This window comes from Marmota flaviventris, chromosome 12 (assembly GCF_047511675.1).
Source record: "Marmota flaviventris isolate mMarFla1 chromosome 12, mMarFla1.hap1, whole genome shotgun sequence".
Lineage (NCBI taxonomy): Eukaryota > Metazoa > Chordata > Mammalia > Rodentia > Sciuridae > Marmota > Marmota flaviventris.
The window spans coordinates 49176232-49193675 of record NC_092509.1 but is presented as its reverse complement, the minus strand read 5'-3'; the positions used below and the strand labels follow the sequence as shown (position 1 = coordinate 49193675).

The window sequence follows — 17444 nt, the reverse complement described above, 5'->3', positions numbered from 1 at the left end:
ACAATTTCTTTATCCATTCATCTATTGAAGGGCACATAGGTCTGTTCCATAGCCTAGATATTATGAATTGTGCTGCTATAAATATTGAGGTGGCTATATTACTGTAGTATGCTGATTTTAAAACTTTTGGATATATACCAAGGAGTGGGATAACTGGGTTAAATGGTTCCTAGTTTTTTAAGGACTCTCCATACTTCTTTCCACAGTGGTTGCACTGACTCAACTGGTATAGAAATATGGTGCTGAATGAGCACTCTACCGCTGAGCCACAATCCCAGCCCCATTAAATGAATCCCTAATCCAAGCTCAATCCCAGTTCAGCCTAGAGTATCTTAAAATGTTTCTGGTCCTCAAAAAAGCTTAGGTTTCATTCATAAATTCTGAAGACTTTCAGTTGCCCTACTTAACAGGAAATATCTGGGAAGGTGCCCTTATCTACATTCCTTAGAAACAAAAGATATTTTTTGAAAAAATATTCTGGTTTTGAAGGAGAGTAGCTGGATTGAAGAAGTCTTGGAAGGAAGCCTGGGTCAGAGAATGAAGACCCACCTTATTTTGATCCCACGATGGCCTTGGTACACCCTTCACCAAATATGAATGTACTTCACATGGTTCTAGTTTGAAATCTCTCATGACATTAAATGGGGAAGTGTTGGCTTTACTAGGAAAGGCACGCTCATCTCAGTGCACAGAGTTTCAGGGAATTCATTTCTGCCGGGAAAAACAGCTAATCAATGAGAGGAACTCATTGAACATACGTAAATCATATGCCACATTTATTGATTGTAATCCCAAACCAGTCTTTCTGAAAACAGTTATATTTCATTTTACTGTTCTTACTTCCACTAAAATAACATCACTGCACTGCAAAATTAACTCTGCAAAATGAAGTTCCCAAGGCGTGTTTCTTGATTTTGGTACCAAGTGATAGAAAACATTACATCATTCCATATGAAAACATATTCCTTAGACTCCTTGCTTCTTTCATCTCCTTTTGAAAGAGTTATAATCAAGGACTGCTTCAAAGGGTGATTCTTTCTCCTTTCACAAGTCGGCCTCGAGACATCCAAATATCCTGGAAAAAATACCAAACAGAATGAGTGTGTGGAACACATCCATTGGCCTATTCCCCACAAGAGATTTCTAGGCTCTACAAATGCTTAAATAGGAAAACAATGCTATGATTATTATATTGATTAATAAATAAACAAGCTTTGAAACTGCAATTAATTATCTTGCCAACAATTAAAACAATGCCAACTGCACGGATTCGGTGGATCCTCAAGCTTTTGGCCCCACTGATCACAGTAATGTACCAGGTAATGCACCAGGGAGGGTGGCTGTGATGCTCAGTCATGGCAGTTTACAACCCTTCTCTCAGCTTGTCTTTTTGTTACTTGCCTGAACCACTTTGAGGTTGCAACTCTGATTAGATCGTAGTAGTGAACATGGTGTCACGGATACTGGTTTACTTGGGTCTGGGGAGGGGGTCCTGGAGATGGAACCCAGGGCCACTCTCCACTGATCTATATCCACAGGCTTTTTATTTTCCATTTTGAGACAGGGGCTCACTAAGTTGTTGAGGCTGGCCTCACTTACAATCCTCCTGCCTCAGCCAAGCTGTGAAGTAGCTGGGATTATAGGCATGTGCCACAACGCACCCTGCTGCAATTATTAATAAAGCAATTGAGACCTTCTAATTTCTTGTTTCTTTTTTATTGCTGAGCATACAGCAAGGTATGGTGAAAAGAATGATTTCAAAATTAGGCCTGACTTGAAATCTAGCTCTGTTTCTTAGGCCAGTCTCTGGGACTCCAATTTCTCCTTTACAGCAGGTGTTCACTGCATTCTAGTAAAGAAAATCAGAAATGGGACATGGATGTGTTTTTGTTTTTTCAAGTTCTTTGATTTGTAATTGGACATAATACCTTTATTTTATTTATTTATTTATTTTTATGTGGTGCTGAGGATTGAACCCAGCGCTTGCACATGCTGAGTGAGCACTCTACCGCTGAGTCTCAACCCCAGCCCCATGGAAGTGTTTTTATAAGTTAGAATTATATGAGTTTGTATTGTTATTCTATTCTATTGTTACTCTAAATATATCTGATAAGCTCTAACTATGAGATACTAAAATAGTGGTGTTCATCCAGGACAACCTTCACAAACTTCAAATGTAATGTACATTCCAGGACCCCTCAGCTACCAAAATCCATGGGTACTCATGTCCCTGCAATAAAATAACCTCTGTTCATCCTCCCATATATTTTAAATCACCCCTAGATTACTTAGTGCACCTGGTGCAATAGAAACATGAGGTAGTTTTTAGGTAGGAAATAATGATTAGGAAAAAAAAATGTCTGTACATGTTCAGTATAGATGCAATTTTTTTTTCAAATATTGTTTAATATTCTGAATATTTTTCCAATATTTCACTTGGTTGAATCCCCAATCATGGAGCATTTTTAGACAAGGGACATATTGGTAGGTTCTAAAAGGAGAAGCAAGATTCTCCACCCTGGAAAGCTATTCCAAAGGTTCGCAATGGCACTGTGGCATCCCTCTGATGTGCTGAGCCTTACAACATCCTGGATGGCCCAGAGTCATCATCACTCTCAGTCTCTTGGGGGAAGGGGCATGCCTGCATTATCATTATCTCATACCAATAAAATAAATAGGAAGAGCTTCTTCATTCAGGGCCTAAAATGTGTGTTTTATATAAAGTGAAGATGTTTATTTAATTCCCTGGATTGATAATTTGCCTTCTGCTCATCAGCATCATGGAATATCCACCACTTAAAAACAGACACTTTCCAAGTGATGTGTATCAATTAGGAAAGCACATGAAACACTCTCTAATGCCCCCTTAGATGTATTCATCCCTGCTCCATGCACATTATGCCTTTCATAAAACTCCAGATGCACATTTACCGAAAGGAACACTGACCCCAGAACTGCTCTGTGGAGTCTGACTGGATTTCCTAATAAAAATATACTTTGCCAAGAAAGGAGGCCCGATTGAAGTCCCAAACCTTTAAGTTTGCTCCTATGCATATAGAATTCCCCTTATCCTTAATTTCAAATTAAATTAGGAATGAATTAAGCACATGAAAACAAGAGACTTCAGGCATCTTGATTTTTTTCATGCAAGTGTACCTTAAAGTTTAAGACACTTTCAGTTCCATACAATCTGTCTGCTTTTCCCAAAAATTCTTTCTCGATATTTTCTTGAATGGTGCCCTTCACATCAATGTAGTGGCAATTAGCGCTGGCGAAATGGCAGGAAATTGTCTGTGCAGAGTGAACAATCGATAATGGAGAAAAGAACTCCATGAATGCAACAACCAAGCTAGGAGTTCCTCCTTGCAGAAAGTCAATTCTTCCACCCAGAATTTGACATCTAAACTGGTAGAACACTCCATGGCATCCCAAATCTGCCTCTTTGTAGGTCAGCCTCTCCATCCTATCCCCAACTGAAGGCTAATTAAGAAATTACAAAAGATTTTTTTTACCTAGCTATACTATTTATTTTTTAAAGGTATATGTAGGACAGGGGGCATAACTACCTAAGTAACCGATCTTCACATTTTTAAGCATTTAAGTTTTCCCAATGAATGTATACCTCCACATCCTAAAAAAAGAATGTACCCCTCTGTGGTTCATCATCTTCTTAGTCATAAAGCTTAGATACCCAGTAAAATTTGGGACAGGTTATTATAGAAATGGCAATTTTCATAAAAACTTTCTGCTGTGCCCAAAATTTTGAACTTCTAAACTGCAAATCCAACCTCAAATTTCTGCGCAAGTCCAATGCCAAGCAGAGCCACATCAAGACCCAAGGCAAAAAGAATTGTTGTATATTCCTACATCCAAGTTGTTAGGGAATAATTGTAAATATTCTTCCAGAACATTAAAATAACTGAAAAATATGGAAATATTGCAATATTAATATTCTACAACTGACATCACTATTTGCATCTTTGTGCCTGCACCCCCATAGTTACACGACTTGAGAGTTGTTCTAGTGCAGGTACTTCTTGTCTTTTACTTAAATTTTTGGCATTGAGGACAGCATGGATGTTTTGCATTAATATTGATTTAGTAAAACACCACTTATTTTGATGGCTGAGATTTTGGTAGCCCCTTCAATTTCATCCTCAGGCAATGTTCCAACTTGTATCAACCTGTGCCAGGCCCTGGTGAACCTGGTGCAAATATAAATAAATGAAGTCTGCAACCCTATACTCAGGGTTAAAACAGGGATCAGTGGGAACCAGGGAACAAATTGGGAAACCCCACTGAATCTTAAAGAAGCCTCAATAGTATGGACAACCATGTTACCTTGGGGAAAAGTGAACCGAAAATACTATGAGATCTGCTGAATTTGAGAAAAGTGAGAAATCAGAGAAATTGTGAGGATTCTGTCCATTTTAAATGTGACAAAATTATTTAATTTAAAACATGAGATTGGAAGGGGATAAATATGGCTGCATGCTAAATCTCATTTAGAGCAGCCAATTCAGAACCTTTGCTTCAGATAAATACTATTTTCCCCGATAATAATATGATAAATTTTCTTCTTGTTCTAGTTACCCTGAGCAATATAAATACCAAATGTGATTATTTGAGTATTTCAGCCATTGTTTTTGCCTCAGAAAGCAGAATCTGTGCACTACAAGGTGAGCTACTGCTCTGAAGCAATTTCACAAATGACCAAGATTCAAGAGCAACAGGTTTAGGATCCTGAGGGCACCTGTCTTCTCACAGAGTAGAGCAAAAACAAAACAAAACAAACAAACAAACAAAAGCACTAAAAGGCAAATATACTTTCTGGAAAGTAAACTGGAAAAAACAATCCAGTTTAGTGAAAACTCATAAATCTTTACATGTTACTATACAAATGATTTTCTGTTTTGAACCCATCTTTTAAAATCTGTATGCATACTTTCCGGAATCCTTGAGTTTGGTTCCGACCAGATCCATGGATGAGCAAAGGGTGAAAGAAAACGGTGTCTCCCTTCTCCATCACAAGGTGCACTCGGGCATGGTCTTTGTCATAGTCCTGGATCCCATGGTACATGCTGTTAACTCCACCCTGGAACACATAACACAGGCACAGTCTACACTGGAGGAAGAAATCAATGCTTTGTGTATGACTTGGCAGGGACAGCAAGGGTTCTCTGACTTCTTCCAAGAGAAAGACTTATCTCAATTAAAATCTTAAATTTAAAAAAAAATGCAAAAGTCTGTGATATGTCTGGGTTTTTAAATATCATCTGCTATGAGTACAGTGTTACACACCTGTGATCCCAGCTACTTGGGAGGCTGAGGCCAGGCATCACAAGTTCAGGGTAGACTAGCAAACTTAGCCAGACTCTGTCTCAAATTAAGATTTGTATAAAGGGCAGAGGATATAGCTCAGTGGTGGAGGGCTTGCCTAGCATGTGCAAGGCTCTGAGTTTGAACCCCAGCAATGCTACAAATTAAAATCACAAGTTAATAATAAGTTCACGGGTTTTTTGACCAAATGAAAAAATGTTGAACTTTACCTACCCTTCCTCATTGAATTATAAATAATCAGATCAGTTCTGCCTCTTGTGGTGAATGCAGGTGAACACCTTTCTCTTAGGCATTTCCAGCTTCAATCTTAACATCCTTGCCCCAGCCTGATATTCTCCTCACCTAGAATTTTGTTCACATCATTCTTGTATAAATCAGGGTATTTTAGAGAGGCTAATTATTCTCCCCAAACCAAGTGGAGAATATGCTCAATTTTTCTAAGCTCAAAGGACTTATGTCATATTCAGAATAAAAAGAGAATAGTAAGTTTAAATACTGTGTTTGTTGATAACTATTTCCAAAAGTAGTCAGAACTCTAGGAAATGTGTATGTCTTTATTATAGAAACTAAAAAGAGAAGTGACTACAGTTGAAGAGCCTTTATGCTTCTGGGCAGAAGGGTCCCATTCCTCAGCTAAGAGTATCCTTTTCGGCAATTAACATTGTCATTGTGCTTCACATTGTGACTTTGACCCCGTGCCCTTCTTTCCTGGCCAAGGTGCATATTGACCCCTGCTAAGCTAAGCTGACCTTCCACAGCCACTGCTGTGAATCTCAACAGCATCTCAGACACCAGTCTGCTCCCATAGCCTTGGACGCCATTCCCTTCTGCTCAATCAGCCACAGCCTCCTTAGGATTGCACCAACCCTTGCCTGTCCCAGAACTTAACTGATGAATTTCACCATTTCCACTTTTATATTGGGATTCAGACTCAAATATTTCCCCAGAACACAATCAGTAGTGCAAGAATTCGGAGAGAAAAGCCCTTGAAGCCACAGCCTTCACATCCTACAGAAACAAGACTCAGTCTCCTTGCTCACCACAGCTGCCCTTTCCATTCTGACCATCATCAGGGATTTCAGGATCTTCTAGTCTGGCATCAAAAAGGCTGAGATCTGCTCTCTGGTTTTGCTGCCTCTGAGCTCCTACACCTCCTAGGAATCATGAATCATGCCCCAGACCTGAGATCATGTTCTTGAAAAATGGATAGGACCTCATCATTCATGGATGCAGAAGCACATAGTAGCTCCCCAGCATCAACATTTGAATGGATAAACCAACCATTGTTCAGCCATGCCACGGAATACTACTCAGGAATGGAAAGGAACAAGCTATTGAGACATGAGTCAGGTTTCATGAGCCTCTAAATACCTATGCTGTGCAACAGCAATTACTCAAAAAAAAGTATATGCCACTTAATTAGACTTTACACGACATTTTATAAAATGCAAATTAATCAATAGGAACAGAAAGCAGGTGAGTTCTTACCTGAGGCAGGAGGTAGAAAATATCCTCTTGATTGTGATGCCAGGTACGTGTGTGTGTCAAAATGATTAAATTATACACTGAAAATATGTGCCATCTATATGACAAAACCCCATATTATTAGAAATTACAAACTCTTGCTGCTTCCTAAAAAGGGAACAACCCCATTTTCTTCATGTAACCTCCAAGTGTTAAAGTGCTTTTTAATCCTGTCCTAGCATACCTTTCCAGGCTCTCCTCCCTCTCCTACCTCCTAAAATGTGCCTCTACCCCCAGCCCATCAGAACTGGGATAACCTTCAATCTTTCCTACTCCACAGTCAGATCTGCGCTTGTCAATAACTCTGATTCCTCCAAGGAGCCTTTTTGCGATAGAAAATCTACCTTGTCCTTCAAGGCTCAGCTCAGTCACCACCTCCCACCCCTGAGCCTCTGCTGGTCCTCACAGGGACAAGGAGGCAATCCCTCCCTCCCTTCCTCTACTCTGAGAGCCTCAGTCAGCGGGCACTTCACACACACCAGAGTTGAAGGGTTGATGTCTGACCTCTGCCATCAGGCCTCGCCATCTCAGATCCTAGGCCCCTCCAGATCCAGGTCCCCAAACTAGCTGGCTTTCACACATATGATGAAAGAAAAATATAATGAATATTTGATCTTATGTCCTTGAACTCCCCTGGATCCTAATTGCAAATTTCAGGACAGTGCTTTGCTGAGAAAGGAAAGCAGTCTCATTTCTAAGCTTTTTGCACCCGATGTAAAATTACAACAGCGAAAGAGATTCTGATTCAGACTCAGTGGTCAGACAGACCTACCTCCCACTGGGGGTAGTCATGCGGCATCAGGGGAAGTTTGTGGGTGCCTGGGAGGACAGCCAGACAGCCGTTGTTCCGGTCAATGTGCTCCATGGCGGTCCAAGCACACACAATGCGATTGCTGGGCCTGAAGGGGAAATAGTGCAGATCCTGGTGCAAAGGGTGCCGGGAAGTCTTCTTGCCTGAAATGAGCCTGCTGTCAAAAAGAGCTTGAGCCTCACAATTCTTATTTTTATTGTGTTATGTGTCTGTGTGTCTGTGTGGTGCTGGAGATTGAACCCAGGGCCTTGTGCATGCAAGGCAAGCACTCTACCAACTGGGCTATATCCCCAGCCCCACAATTCTTATTCTTTGCCTGAATAAATAACACACTGACCTTCCCTTGCAAAAAAACAACTACTGTGTGGTTTCCATTATGGAAAATCAGTCCCAAGAGAACAGAACCAAACAAAAATATCAGTCAACATGGGGCTTGGAATCTATACTTTCTTCTGGGTTTCTGGTTGCTGGGTGCTTACTCTCTTTTCTAGGGAGCTGGATATACTTCATCATCTCTGTTGTGCTTTATTCCTTTGTCACTCTGAATTTGGTACAGAGCTAGTAGGCAGTAGGAATTAAAAACAAAAAAAGCTGGATCAACTAAATTGAAGATAATATTACAGAGTAAAATTTGAGGTCCGCTTCAAAGTGGCTGATGCAAAAACAGTTCCCTTAGAGGTCTTAATTCACAGGCATCCTGTGTACGGTCAGTATCCAGTCAGATTCATGGACCACAGGTACATTTTCCCCAGTTTGAGCTTAGAACTTGGTTCCCAAGCCACTTCATCTTCCCAGGCAGGACATCCATGGACGAAGACATTTAGTAACCCTGCGCTTCAGACCTATCACATAAATCACCCAGCTCTCAGAAGGAACTAAAAGTAGAAAAGAATAAAGCCATTCATGGCTGATTTCTCTTTCTGTTACAGAAAAATCTCTCCATGTGGTCTGAGAAACACCTGCAGTAGAATCTCTGGAGACGGGTATTAAAAGGCAGACACCTGGGATCAACTTCAGAATCAGTCTCTCTCTGAGGACTTAGATCTAGGTTTGGCAAGCACAAGGCACCACAAGGGCTTGAATGTGACTTGTAGTAACAGCTTTCATCTTGTTACTAATAATGATATCTTCAGATCAGGAATGCAAAATCCGTGTGATCCTGGTTAAGAATGGTGGGTGAAAATCAGAGATGTTGAACAGAAGGAGTCTATGATATAAGAACAGTCACATATCTTAAACTGCCACTTCAGACAGCCAGTCATTTGAAAATTTAGCAATAAAGTATCTGAAATATTATCACATACTCCAAAATTGATATAACATGAACTCTTTTAAGACTTAAATAAAAGCACTCAAATTCACTCAACCAAAGTTTGACAGTTACACACTTGACTGGAACAACAACTTTACATATTTTAATTACACCATCTTTTTTTATTTTCTTGCCTCTCTTTAACAAGTAAGAGCCCTTTACCAGTATCTGGAGGTTTGTTTATCAGCATTGCATGCATCGCCATGATATTGGGTCCAGTGAAGCACTCCACATACTTCAGAATCTAAGAAAAGAAAGAAGAAGAAAAACCTCATGGGAAATCAGAAGTATAGGCAAGGGGCATAAAGTGTCCACACAAGAATCAAAATGACAACAGTATAAACATCAACTGGTATTTTGCAATCTTCCCAAGCATGTATACCTCAGAATTGGAAACCATTCTAAATTTCCAACACTACAAATTAAATATGACTTTTTGAGCGTGCCTGGAGAATAATCCAACGAGTGTAGTCATTCTCTCAACAACTCTTCCCTCAGGTTCATGAACCAAGCAGAGTAATGGCCAGAGGGGAACCAAGAGTGAACAAGAAAAGAAGGTCCCTGTCCCCATGGAGTTTCAGTCCCTTGAGAAGAAAGGAAAGTAGGGAATCTGAACGTCATGGATGACAGTGCTTCATCCACCATGAGATAGTTCTGGCTTCAAGTGCTATCTATGATCCACCTGCAGACTTCCATTCCCATCACAGCATGGGAGGTGGGAACTATCCCATCACAGCATGGGATGGCTGGGGGCCATTTTCCCTGGCCTTCTCTCCAGGGTGCGGGGTGGGACATCACAGGTGATTTATTCTGTGCTATCTGTCCTCAGGAGTAAAACTGTCTAATAACATCTGGTTATGATTCTCCATGAGTGCTATATGGAAAGTCTCTTTCAAACCCATTTTAAACAAGTGGTTAGGAAAACATGGTGCTAAAAGGTGGGAGCGTACAAATACATTTGAGGATTCAGGAACTAATTTCAGAAGAATGCACAAAGAGCTCACAGCAAACAGAACTTCAGTAGAAAGAATCTGCTTCTCATGTTGTGCCTTCTGCACTGCATAGATTTTATTTTATATATATATATATATATATATATATATATATATATATATATATATATATATATATAAAATATTTATATATATATATATATAAAATATTTATATATATATAAAATATATATATTATATACATACATATAATACCCTTAAAGAAGAATAATTTCAAAAACAAAAACAAACCCTAATTTAGGCCAAGCCTTGTGACATATGCCTGTTATTCCAGCTCCTCGGGAGGCTAAGGCAGGAAAATCAAGGCTAGCCTCAAACATACCATGACTCTTTCTCAAAACAAAGAATAAAGAAGGTTAGAAGTATAGTTCAGCGATAAAGTGCCCCAGAGTTCAATCCATAGTACCACAAATAAATAAAATTAAATAAAAACTAATTTAAGAGTTGGGGTTGTAGCTTAGTGGTAGAGTGCTTGCCTAACACATGTGAGGCCCTGGGTTCTATCCACAGTACCACATAAAGATAGATAAAAAAAATAAAGGTATTGTATCCATTTACAACTACAAATTTAAAAAAAAAAACTAATTTGAATTTAAAAGCAAATTCATTCCATCAACCCGATTTATGAAACAAATAGAAAAGTCAATACATTTACAAATACATCCTCACAATTTTACCCCTGTTGATATTGAGTCTTGGAACAGCTGTTCCTCTTTAACACAAAATTCATATCTTTCTTAACAAAAGATAATTAGCACACTCCACAGCAGTGTTTCACTGTCTTGGTGCTACTGGTATCTTGGTTGGGATAATTCTTGGGGGAGAAGGCGTCATAGGATGTCAGACCCCATTACCAACATCCTTGGTCCCTACCCACTAGAAGCCACTAGTGCACCCACTATGAGGTTATCATCACCAGGAAGTCTTCACACATTGCCAGTATCCACTGGGAGGCAAAATCACCTCCATCTGAGAGCCACAATGCTAGCACCATGAGTAGAAGGGGATTAAATCCAGGACAACCAGTGGATCTTTGGGGCAGACCTCCAGGCTGGCTATGAAGGAGAAACCAAAACAAGAGCAGTCTCTAACCTCTGGGAGAGTGCAGAATCTAAAGAGCTCCTTATCTTCCTGAAAATCTTGGATCTTCGAGATTATTTTCTCACTTGGACTATATTCTGATTTCGCAATGGACACATCTCTCATTATCATCAGTCCTACTGGTTTCGACTCCTGTCTGCAGATCTTTTCAAATTCAACCCTAGAAAATTAAATATACAAACAATGTCATGACCTCTGCTCTAAGCCCCTGGTTGACCCTGACCTGTGCAAATAGCTGCAGATTCAGGAGCAGTTTCTACCAAGTCAGCCCTCAGGCCTAGTGAGGCAGGGAGGAGGAAATGGCCAACTCAGAAATCGTGGTCTCCTAACTGAAATCCACTGCCAGAATGATAATATTGCTTTGTTTAACACACCAGTAGGGAAACATTTTCATGATTACATTGTAATAATATAAGGTGAACATCCCTTATCTGAAATACTTAGAACTAGAATATTTCAGATTTCAGGTATTTTTTGGTTTGGGGAATATTGACATGTACATAATGAGCTGATTGTGATAGAGCATGCCTGTTATCCCAGAGATGAGGCTGCAGGATAGTAAATTTGAGACCAGTCTATTCAATTTCAAGACTGTCTCAAAATTAAATATACAAAGGACTGGGAATGGAACTTCATGGTAAAGTTTTCTTGGGTTCAATCCCAAGCACTAAAAACAATAATAACTTTCTTTTTTTTTTTTGGTACCGGAGATTGAACTGAGGGGCACTCGCCCACTGAGCCACATCCCCAGGTCTATTTTGTATTTTATTTAGGGACAAGTCTCACTAAGTTGCTTAGCGCATCGCCATTGCTGAGGCTGCCTTTGAACTCAGGATCCTCCTGCTTCAGCCTCCCAAGCCACTGGGATTACAGGTGTGTGCCACCTCGCCTGGCTGAAAATAATAATCTTAATGACAAAAATAATAATGAGATGTCCTGGAGATGACACCTAAGTCTCATCCCCAAATTACTTCATGCTTCCCGTATACCTTATACACATAGCTTAACGGTAATTTTATACAATGTTTTTAGTGTATCTGTTTTGTGGCCAAGACCATCACATGGGTCAGGCATGGAATTTTCCCCTTATGACATCATCTTGGTGCTCAATGATTCGTATATCAAATTTTCTGATAAGTGATGCTTGGCTTATAATAGCAAATACTCCTATAGCACCTACCTTATACCAGGCATTGTTCACAGTGCTCTCCATATATTTTACCTTATTTTGTCCCAATAGTAATGCCAGATCAGTGCTATTACTATGCCCATTTTACAGAGGAATACACACAGGTATGGAAAACTTAGTTCATACTCTTTGGTCCAATACTTCTAGTTGTAGGTCTTTAAGAAAATGACCTTTAAATGTCTGTGGGACACACCATGTTAAGTGGTAAAGCTGAGATTAAGGCCAGAAATTCTGGCTCCAGAGCCCATGCTTCTAAACACATCCCAACAAACCACATCACTCAAAAATACCTGAACATGCAGAGGCTAATCTAACATGTACTCCCATCACATACATGACATACATATTTTATGAATTTTTATTCTTCTATTACAATTATACCTAATAGTAGAATCCATTGTGATATATTCACACTTACACAGAGTATCAGTTGGTCAGTTTCATTCCCCAGCACCTCTCCTTTTCTTCCCCTCTTCCATCCCATGGACCCCTTTCCTATACTCTACTGATCTCCCTTCTGTTTTCATAAGATCTCTTTTTACCCCCTTGTTTCTCTCTGGTTTCCACTTATGAAAGGAAACAATGACCCTTGACTTTCTGAATCTTACTTACTGCACTTAACATGATGTCCTCCAGTTCCACCCATTTCCCTGCAAATGACATAACTGCCATAAAACATTTTTGTGTGTAAAATAAGCAAGAGTATTACTGCACCTAAAGCGTTGAATATCAGCATCAGATACTAGATTTTTAATAACAAGAAATCCATTTTCTTCATAAAATTTTCTCTGTTCCAGGCTTAGCACATTATTATCCAAAGTATACCTACAGGAGAAAAAGGCACCAAATTAGTACAAATTTTATATTACAACCTAACATTATGTACCAAGAACCCAAGAAATCTTTGATCCAATACTTCTAGTGTAGGTCTTTAAGAAAATGATCTTAAAATGTTTGAAAAACTTCAGGTCCAAAATATTAACAATGGTCACAAAATGTACAGTAATGGAAGAAAAATTAATGACTGACATATCTACTTGATGGAACATTAAAACTGAAGGACACAAGAGTGTGGAAAATTCAAATGATAATAAAATGATTACAATGACATAGACATGACACTATTTGTGAAAAGATGACTGCTGAGACACACACCAAAAAAAAGTAAAAAACATTTTGCCAAACAGTGATTATCTTTGAATAATAGAATTTTGGGTGATTTTTTAAAACAATTCCCTCTATTTCTCTGATTTTGAACTTTTTGTAGAGTGCACATATATGGTTTTCAGTTGGGGAACTAATCCAATAAATTTTATATTTTCAACTTAATACATTCTCAGAAGTAATCAAAGTAAACAAAAGCCAAATGAGAGTTCAACAAACAAGCGAATACAAATCATCTGTCTCTTAAGATAGAATTTTGACTATAACAATATTTATGAGGGTCAAGGCCTTTCCTTTAAAGGTGATTGAAGATAATAAACCTGAGTGAACACAGTGGTGTGGGCTTGTAATCTCAGAGATTCAAGAGACTGAAGGAGGAGGATGACAAGTTCTAAGCCAGCCGCAGCAATTAAGGGAGGCCCTAAGCATCTTAGTCACTGTCTCAAAATAAAAAATCAAAAGGACTGGGGAGGCAGTTCAGTAGTATACCACCATAGGTTTAATCAACATACACACTCAGAAAAAGATAGTAAACCTGCCAGGTGTGGTAGTACACACTTCTATAATTCCAGCTACTCAGGAAGCTGAGGCAGGAAGATTGCCTGAGCCTTGGGGTGCAAAACAACCTGGGCAACATAGCAAAAGCCACAACTCAAAAATATTAAAAAGAGGAGGAGGAGGGGGGAGAGGGGGGAGGAGGAGGAGGAGGAGGAGGAAGAAGAGGAGGAGGAGGAAGAAGAGGAGGAGGAGGAAGAGGAGGAGGAGAAAGAAAGAAAAAGAAGGATACGAAGAAAAAGTAGAAAAAAATGTATATTGTAAACCAAAAAATTAGCTAATATTTCAGTTTAACTTAACTACAAACTAATTTAACTGTGATAACTCGTGGTTCCATTTTCAAAACTCAGATTATACATTTTCTGGTATTTTTCCTTCTTTCTGAATTTAAGAATAAATATAGAAAATTAAAGTCAAAGTCTTCAAAGGCATTCACAATTCTACTAATTAGAACAATCCTGGAAATAGAGAATGTGTATAATAAATTTTAATCAGGCAACATGTTATATTGTATATCATATCCAAGCTAACACTGGAAAAGCATTTATAGTAAGGAAACCAATTAAAATTACATCTACTTACTGGAATTGCTGAGGATGAGAACTGGCAGGGGCAATAGGCCCTGAAGTGGGGGAAGCTACCTAACCAGTGAATTAAGGCGAACAAAGTAAAATTTGGGAGTCAAACTTGTCAAGAAACAACTACCTTCTCTGGGGTGGTTCTCACAGGAAAGGAGTTCCCTAAACAGGCACCAGGTGCTCAGGTTTCCCACATCACCCTGACAGATACACACTGCTGCTTTAAGTCCTTTCATTTATATCACTTTGTCTCATTGTCACAATAATCTGAGGAGGTGGTGAGAATATCAGGGGCTTTATAGTCATATGCAAATGAATGGAAAACACTAAAAAGTTTACAAATGATTTAACTGGTAGAATAATGAGTTACATGTTTTTAATTTCCCGTTTCAACTTACCTTCTTTAAACACACACACACGCACGACATGTTTTACTTCAAGAATGATTAGTCCTTATTCCAAAATATACCATTATAAGAAACAATGAAAGCTGGAGAAAAATTGTCACAAGTCTTTAAGAAGTCTAAGACTAAAGGAAACATTCACTATAAATCTTGGTCAGTGTTGTCCAAGATCATAGCCACCAGGCACCTCTGGCTATTTAAGCTGAAACTAATTGAATGTTAAAATGCAGTCCCTCACCTGCACTCATCCTAATTTGACCGATTTCAGTGGCTCAATAGCCACATGTGGCTGGGGCTACTATATTGCACAATCCAGGCATGAAATATTTCATCATCACTGAAAGCCAAACTTAATGCTGATATGGAAAAAAAAAAAAAAACATCAAAAAACTAATCTCTAAGCTCAGTTATAGCAGGGTCAGAAAATCCAATTAAAATATATATATATATATATATATATATATATATATATATATATATATATTAAGAGGGTTGGGATTTAGCTTAGTGGTAGAACACTTGCCTAACATGCACCACACCTTGGGTTCCATCCCCAGAATGACAGAGAGGAAAAACAAAGCAATGAGAGGCTGAACCAAGAAATCCCAATTATACTCCTAAATATATCCAGTCCCAGTGTATCACAACTCTCAGTATTTAGCCTGCATCAGAAATAGAACATATAGGAGACCTCAGGGCAACACCTCTAGATTCTGATTCTGCAGTCTGAGCTGAATTGAGCCTTAGAATTTGCATTCCCCACCACTCCTGGGATGAAACCCAGGGCCCTGCAGTACTAGGCAAGCCCTCTACAACTGAATTAAACCCACTGAGCTACACCTGCACAGCAAAAGTCCTTTTCTAACAAGTTCTTCTGACAAATTCCCAGGGAACGCAGATGCCACTGGTCCATGGACCACACTATGACAAACACTGGTATAGTTAAATAGTTCAAATTTTTAATCTCTTCTATTCTCTGTTTCTCACTGTAAAATGAGCTGACATCATCTCCTGGAGTCTCTTTACCACTTTACCGTCCTATGGACAAAGTTTAAACTGGCAATGTTCTTCCATGTTGCTGCTTAGAAACCCACTGGGAAGAGAAACACTGAAAGTCCAAGACACAGCTATAAGACTCAACCTTAGGAGAGATGTCAGGATGTTAACAAAAAGCAGAAGAGAGGCTACTGGCTTAAAGAAAAACTCCAGGCAGTTCCTACAGAGCTTCCCAAAGCACTCTCTGAATGAGAAGGCTTAAACTGAGCAGGCAAAAGTAGTTCAAGAAACCGATTTGAATTGTGGATCCTATTCACACTACCACATTTCTGGGTCTGTTCCTCCCCTACAAGCCTGGCACACACATCCTGGCTGGCATTCACTTCTGAAGACTCAAGGACAACCCAGGCACTGGATTCTAAGTCCTTTTCCCGACACCAGTGCAGACTCTTCCAGGGTCCCCAGGTCACCAGAGGCTGCCACAGAGCACAGAGCTCCACTAGCAAGGGGAGCAATCTGAAGCACAGGCTGAGAGAGGGTTCCACCATTCTAGTGGCTTGTCCTCTAAGTCCCTTCCAGTCAGCTCTATGCTTCTGTGTGATTGTCCTGGGGCATTTCTTGGTCTCCAGATATTCCCTCGCAGAGGTCATGCACACTAAGTGCAGAAAATGACAAAGCAGCTGACTCTGGCAAGGCCTCCTTTGGGACCCACCGCCGGCCCTAAGAAGGACCAGAAAGGTGGAGCGAAGCGATAGCTGCCACGGAAACCAGGACAGTCCTGTACCCAATCGCCTGGAAAGAAGTCTTTGAGGGGGTGGGGGCCACCAAAGCATAGAGATCCAGCCTCCACCCCGTTCCCGGGCGCCTGTTTGAGATGTAATCTTTGCAGGGATAGCAGCGCGGAGGGCCAAAAAGGGCAAGCGAAGTGTCCCTCCTGCGCCCTGGAGGCCACCCCCAAGGACTAGGCTGCTGTGCTCCACCTGGAGGGAGCCCAGTCCAGCCCAAAGGATACCACGGCCACGGCCGAAGGACGGCCGAGGTGCCCCAGAACAATCCGCAGGCGAGCTGAGGCGCGCTGCTGCTCCATGGCGGCTGCAAGGACACTCACAGCGGGGTCCGGCTCCACTTCATTTCCGAGCCGCCCCGCCTCCTGGAGAGAGAGGGAAGGCGCAGCGGTCCCACGCGACTCCCGGGGCTCCGCCTCCCGGGCCCGGGGGAGAGACTCCCAGGGCCCCCGGGTCAGCTGGGATTGCCAAGATTGCAAGTTCCTGGCACCTGGGCTCCTTCTTCTCCTGCGCGCTGTTTCTAATCCACAGGACCCTCGCTGGCGGACCAGAGCAAGGCTCTTAACTTCAAAGCTTCAGTCCATCACCAACCAACCATCCTCGCAACTCTTCTCTCCACTGCTAAAATCCAAAGGTTTATCCCTAAAAATCGATCGTGCTGTTCAAAAGAGA

General features: G+C 40.4%; 1 protein-coding gene across 4 annotated transcripts; it reads right to left on the bottom strand.

The window, feature by feature from the left end:
• Positions 1-759: 759 nt before the first annotated feature.
• Positions 760-17155, bottom strand: LOC114087215 (phytanoyl-CoA dioxygenase, peroxisomal). 4 transcript variants are annotated; one of them, XM_027928680.2, is made up of 9 exons: positions 17000-17089; positions 14592-14650; positions 13005-13115; positions 11093-11261; positions 9150-9231; positions 7637-7818; positions 4946-5095; positions 3157-3291; positions 760-1075 (listed from the first exon to the last, which is right to left on the bottom strand). In XM_027928680.2, the coding sequence occupies exons 1-9, from the start codon at positions 17072-17074 to the stop codon at positions 1022-1024; spliced, it is 1017 nt and encodes a 338-aa protein (XP_027784481.2). In that variant the 5' UTR covers positions 17075-17089; the 3' UTR covers positions 760-1021. The 4 variants fall into 4 exon arrangements, with proteins under 4 accessions (XP_027784481.2, XP_071456064.1, XP_071456063.1 ...); XM_071599963.1 differs by lacking the exons at positions 14592-14650; positions 17000-17089 and adding an exon at positions 17096-17155; XM_071599962.1 differs by lacking the exon at positions 14592-14650 and having other exon boundaries at positions 16968-17089.
• Positions 17156-17444: the final 289 nt, after the last annotated feature.

Excerpts from the sequence above, each read along its gene's own strand:
- LOC114087215 (XM_027928680.2), bottom strand. The coding sequence starts at position 17,074 with ATGGAGCAGCAGCGCGCCTCAGCTCGCCTGCGGATTGTTCTGGGGCAC. Across the intron at positions 13,116-14,591 it reads TCTCATCCTCAGCAATTCCA|GTATACTTTGGATAATAATG; the intron begins GTAAGTAGATGT and ends TTTCTCCTGTAG. Across the intron at positions 11,262-13,004 it reads GCTGATATTCAACGCTTTAG|GGTTGAATTTGAAAAGATCT; the intron begins GTGCAGTAATAC and ends TTAATTTTCTAG.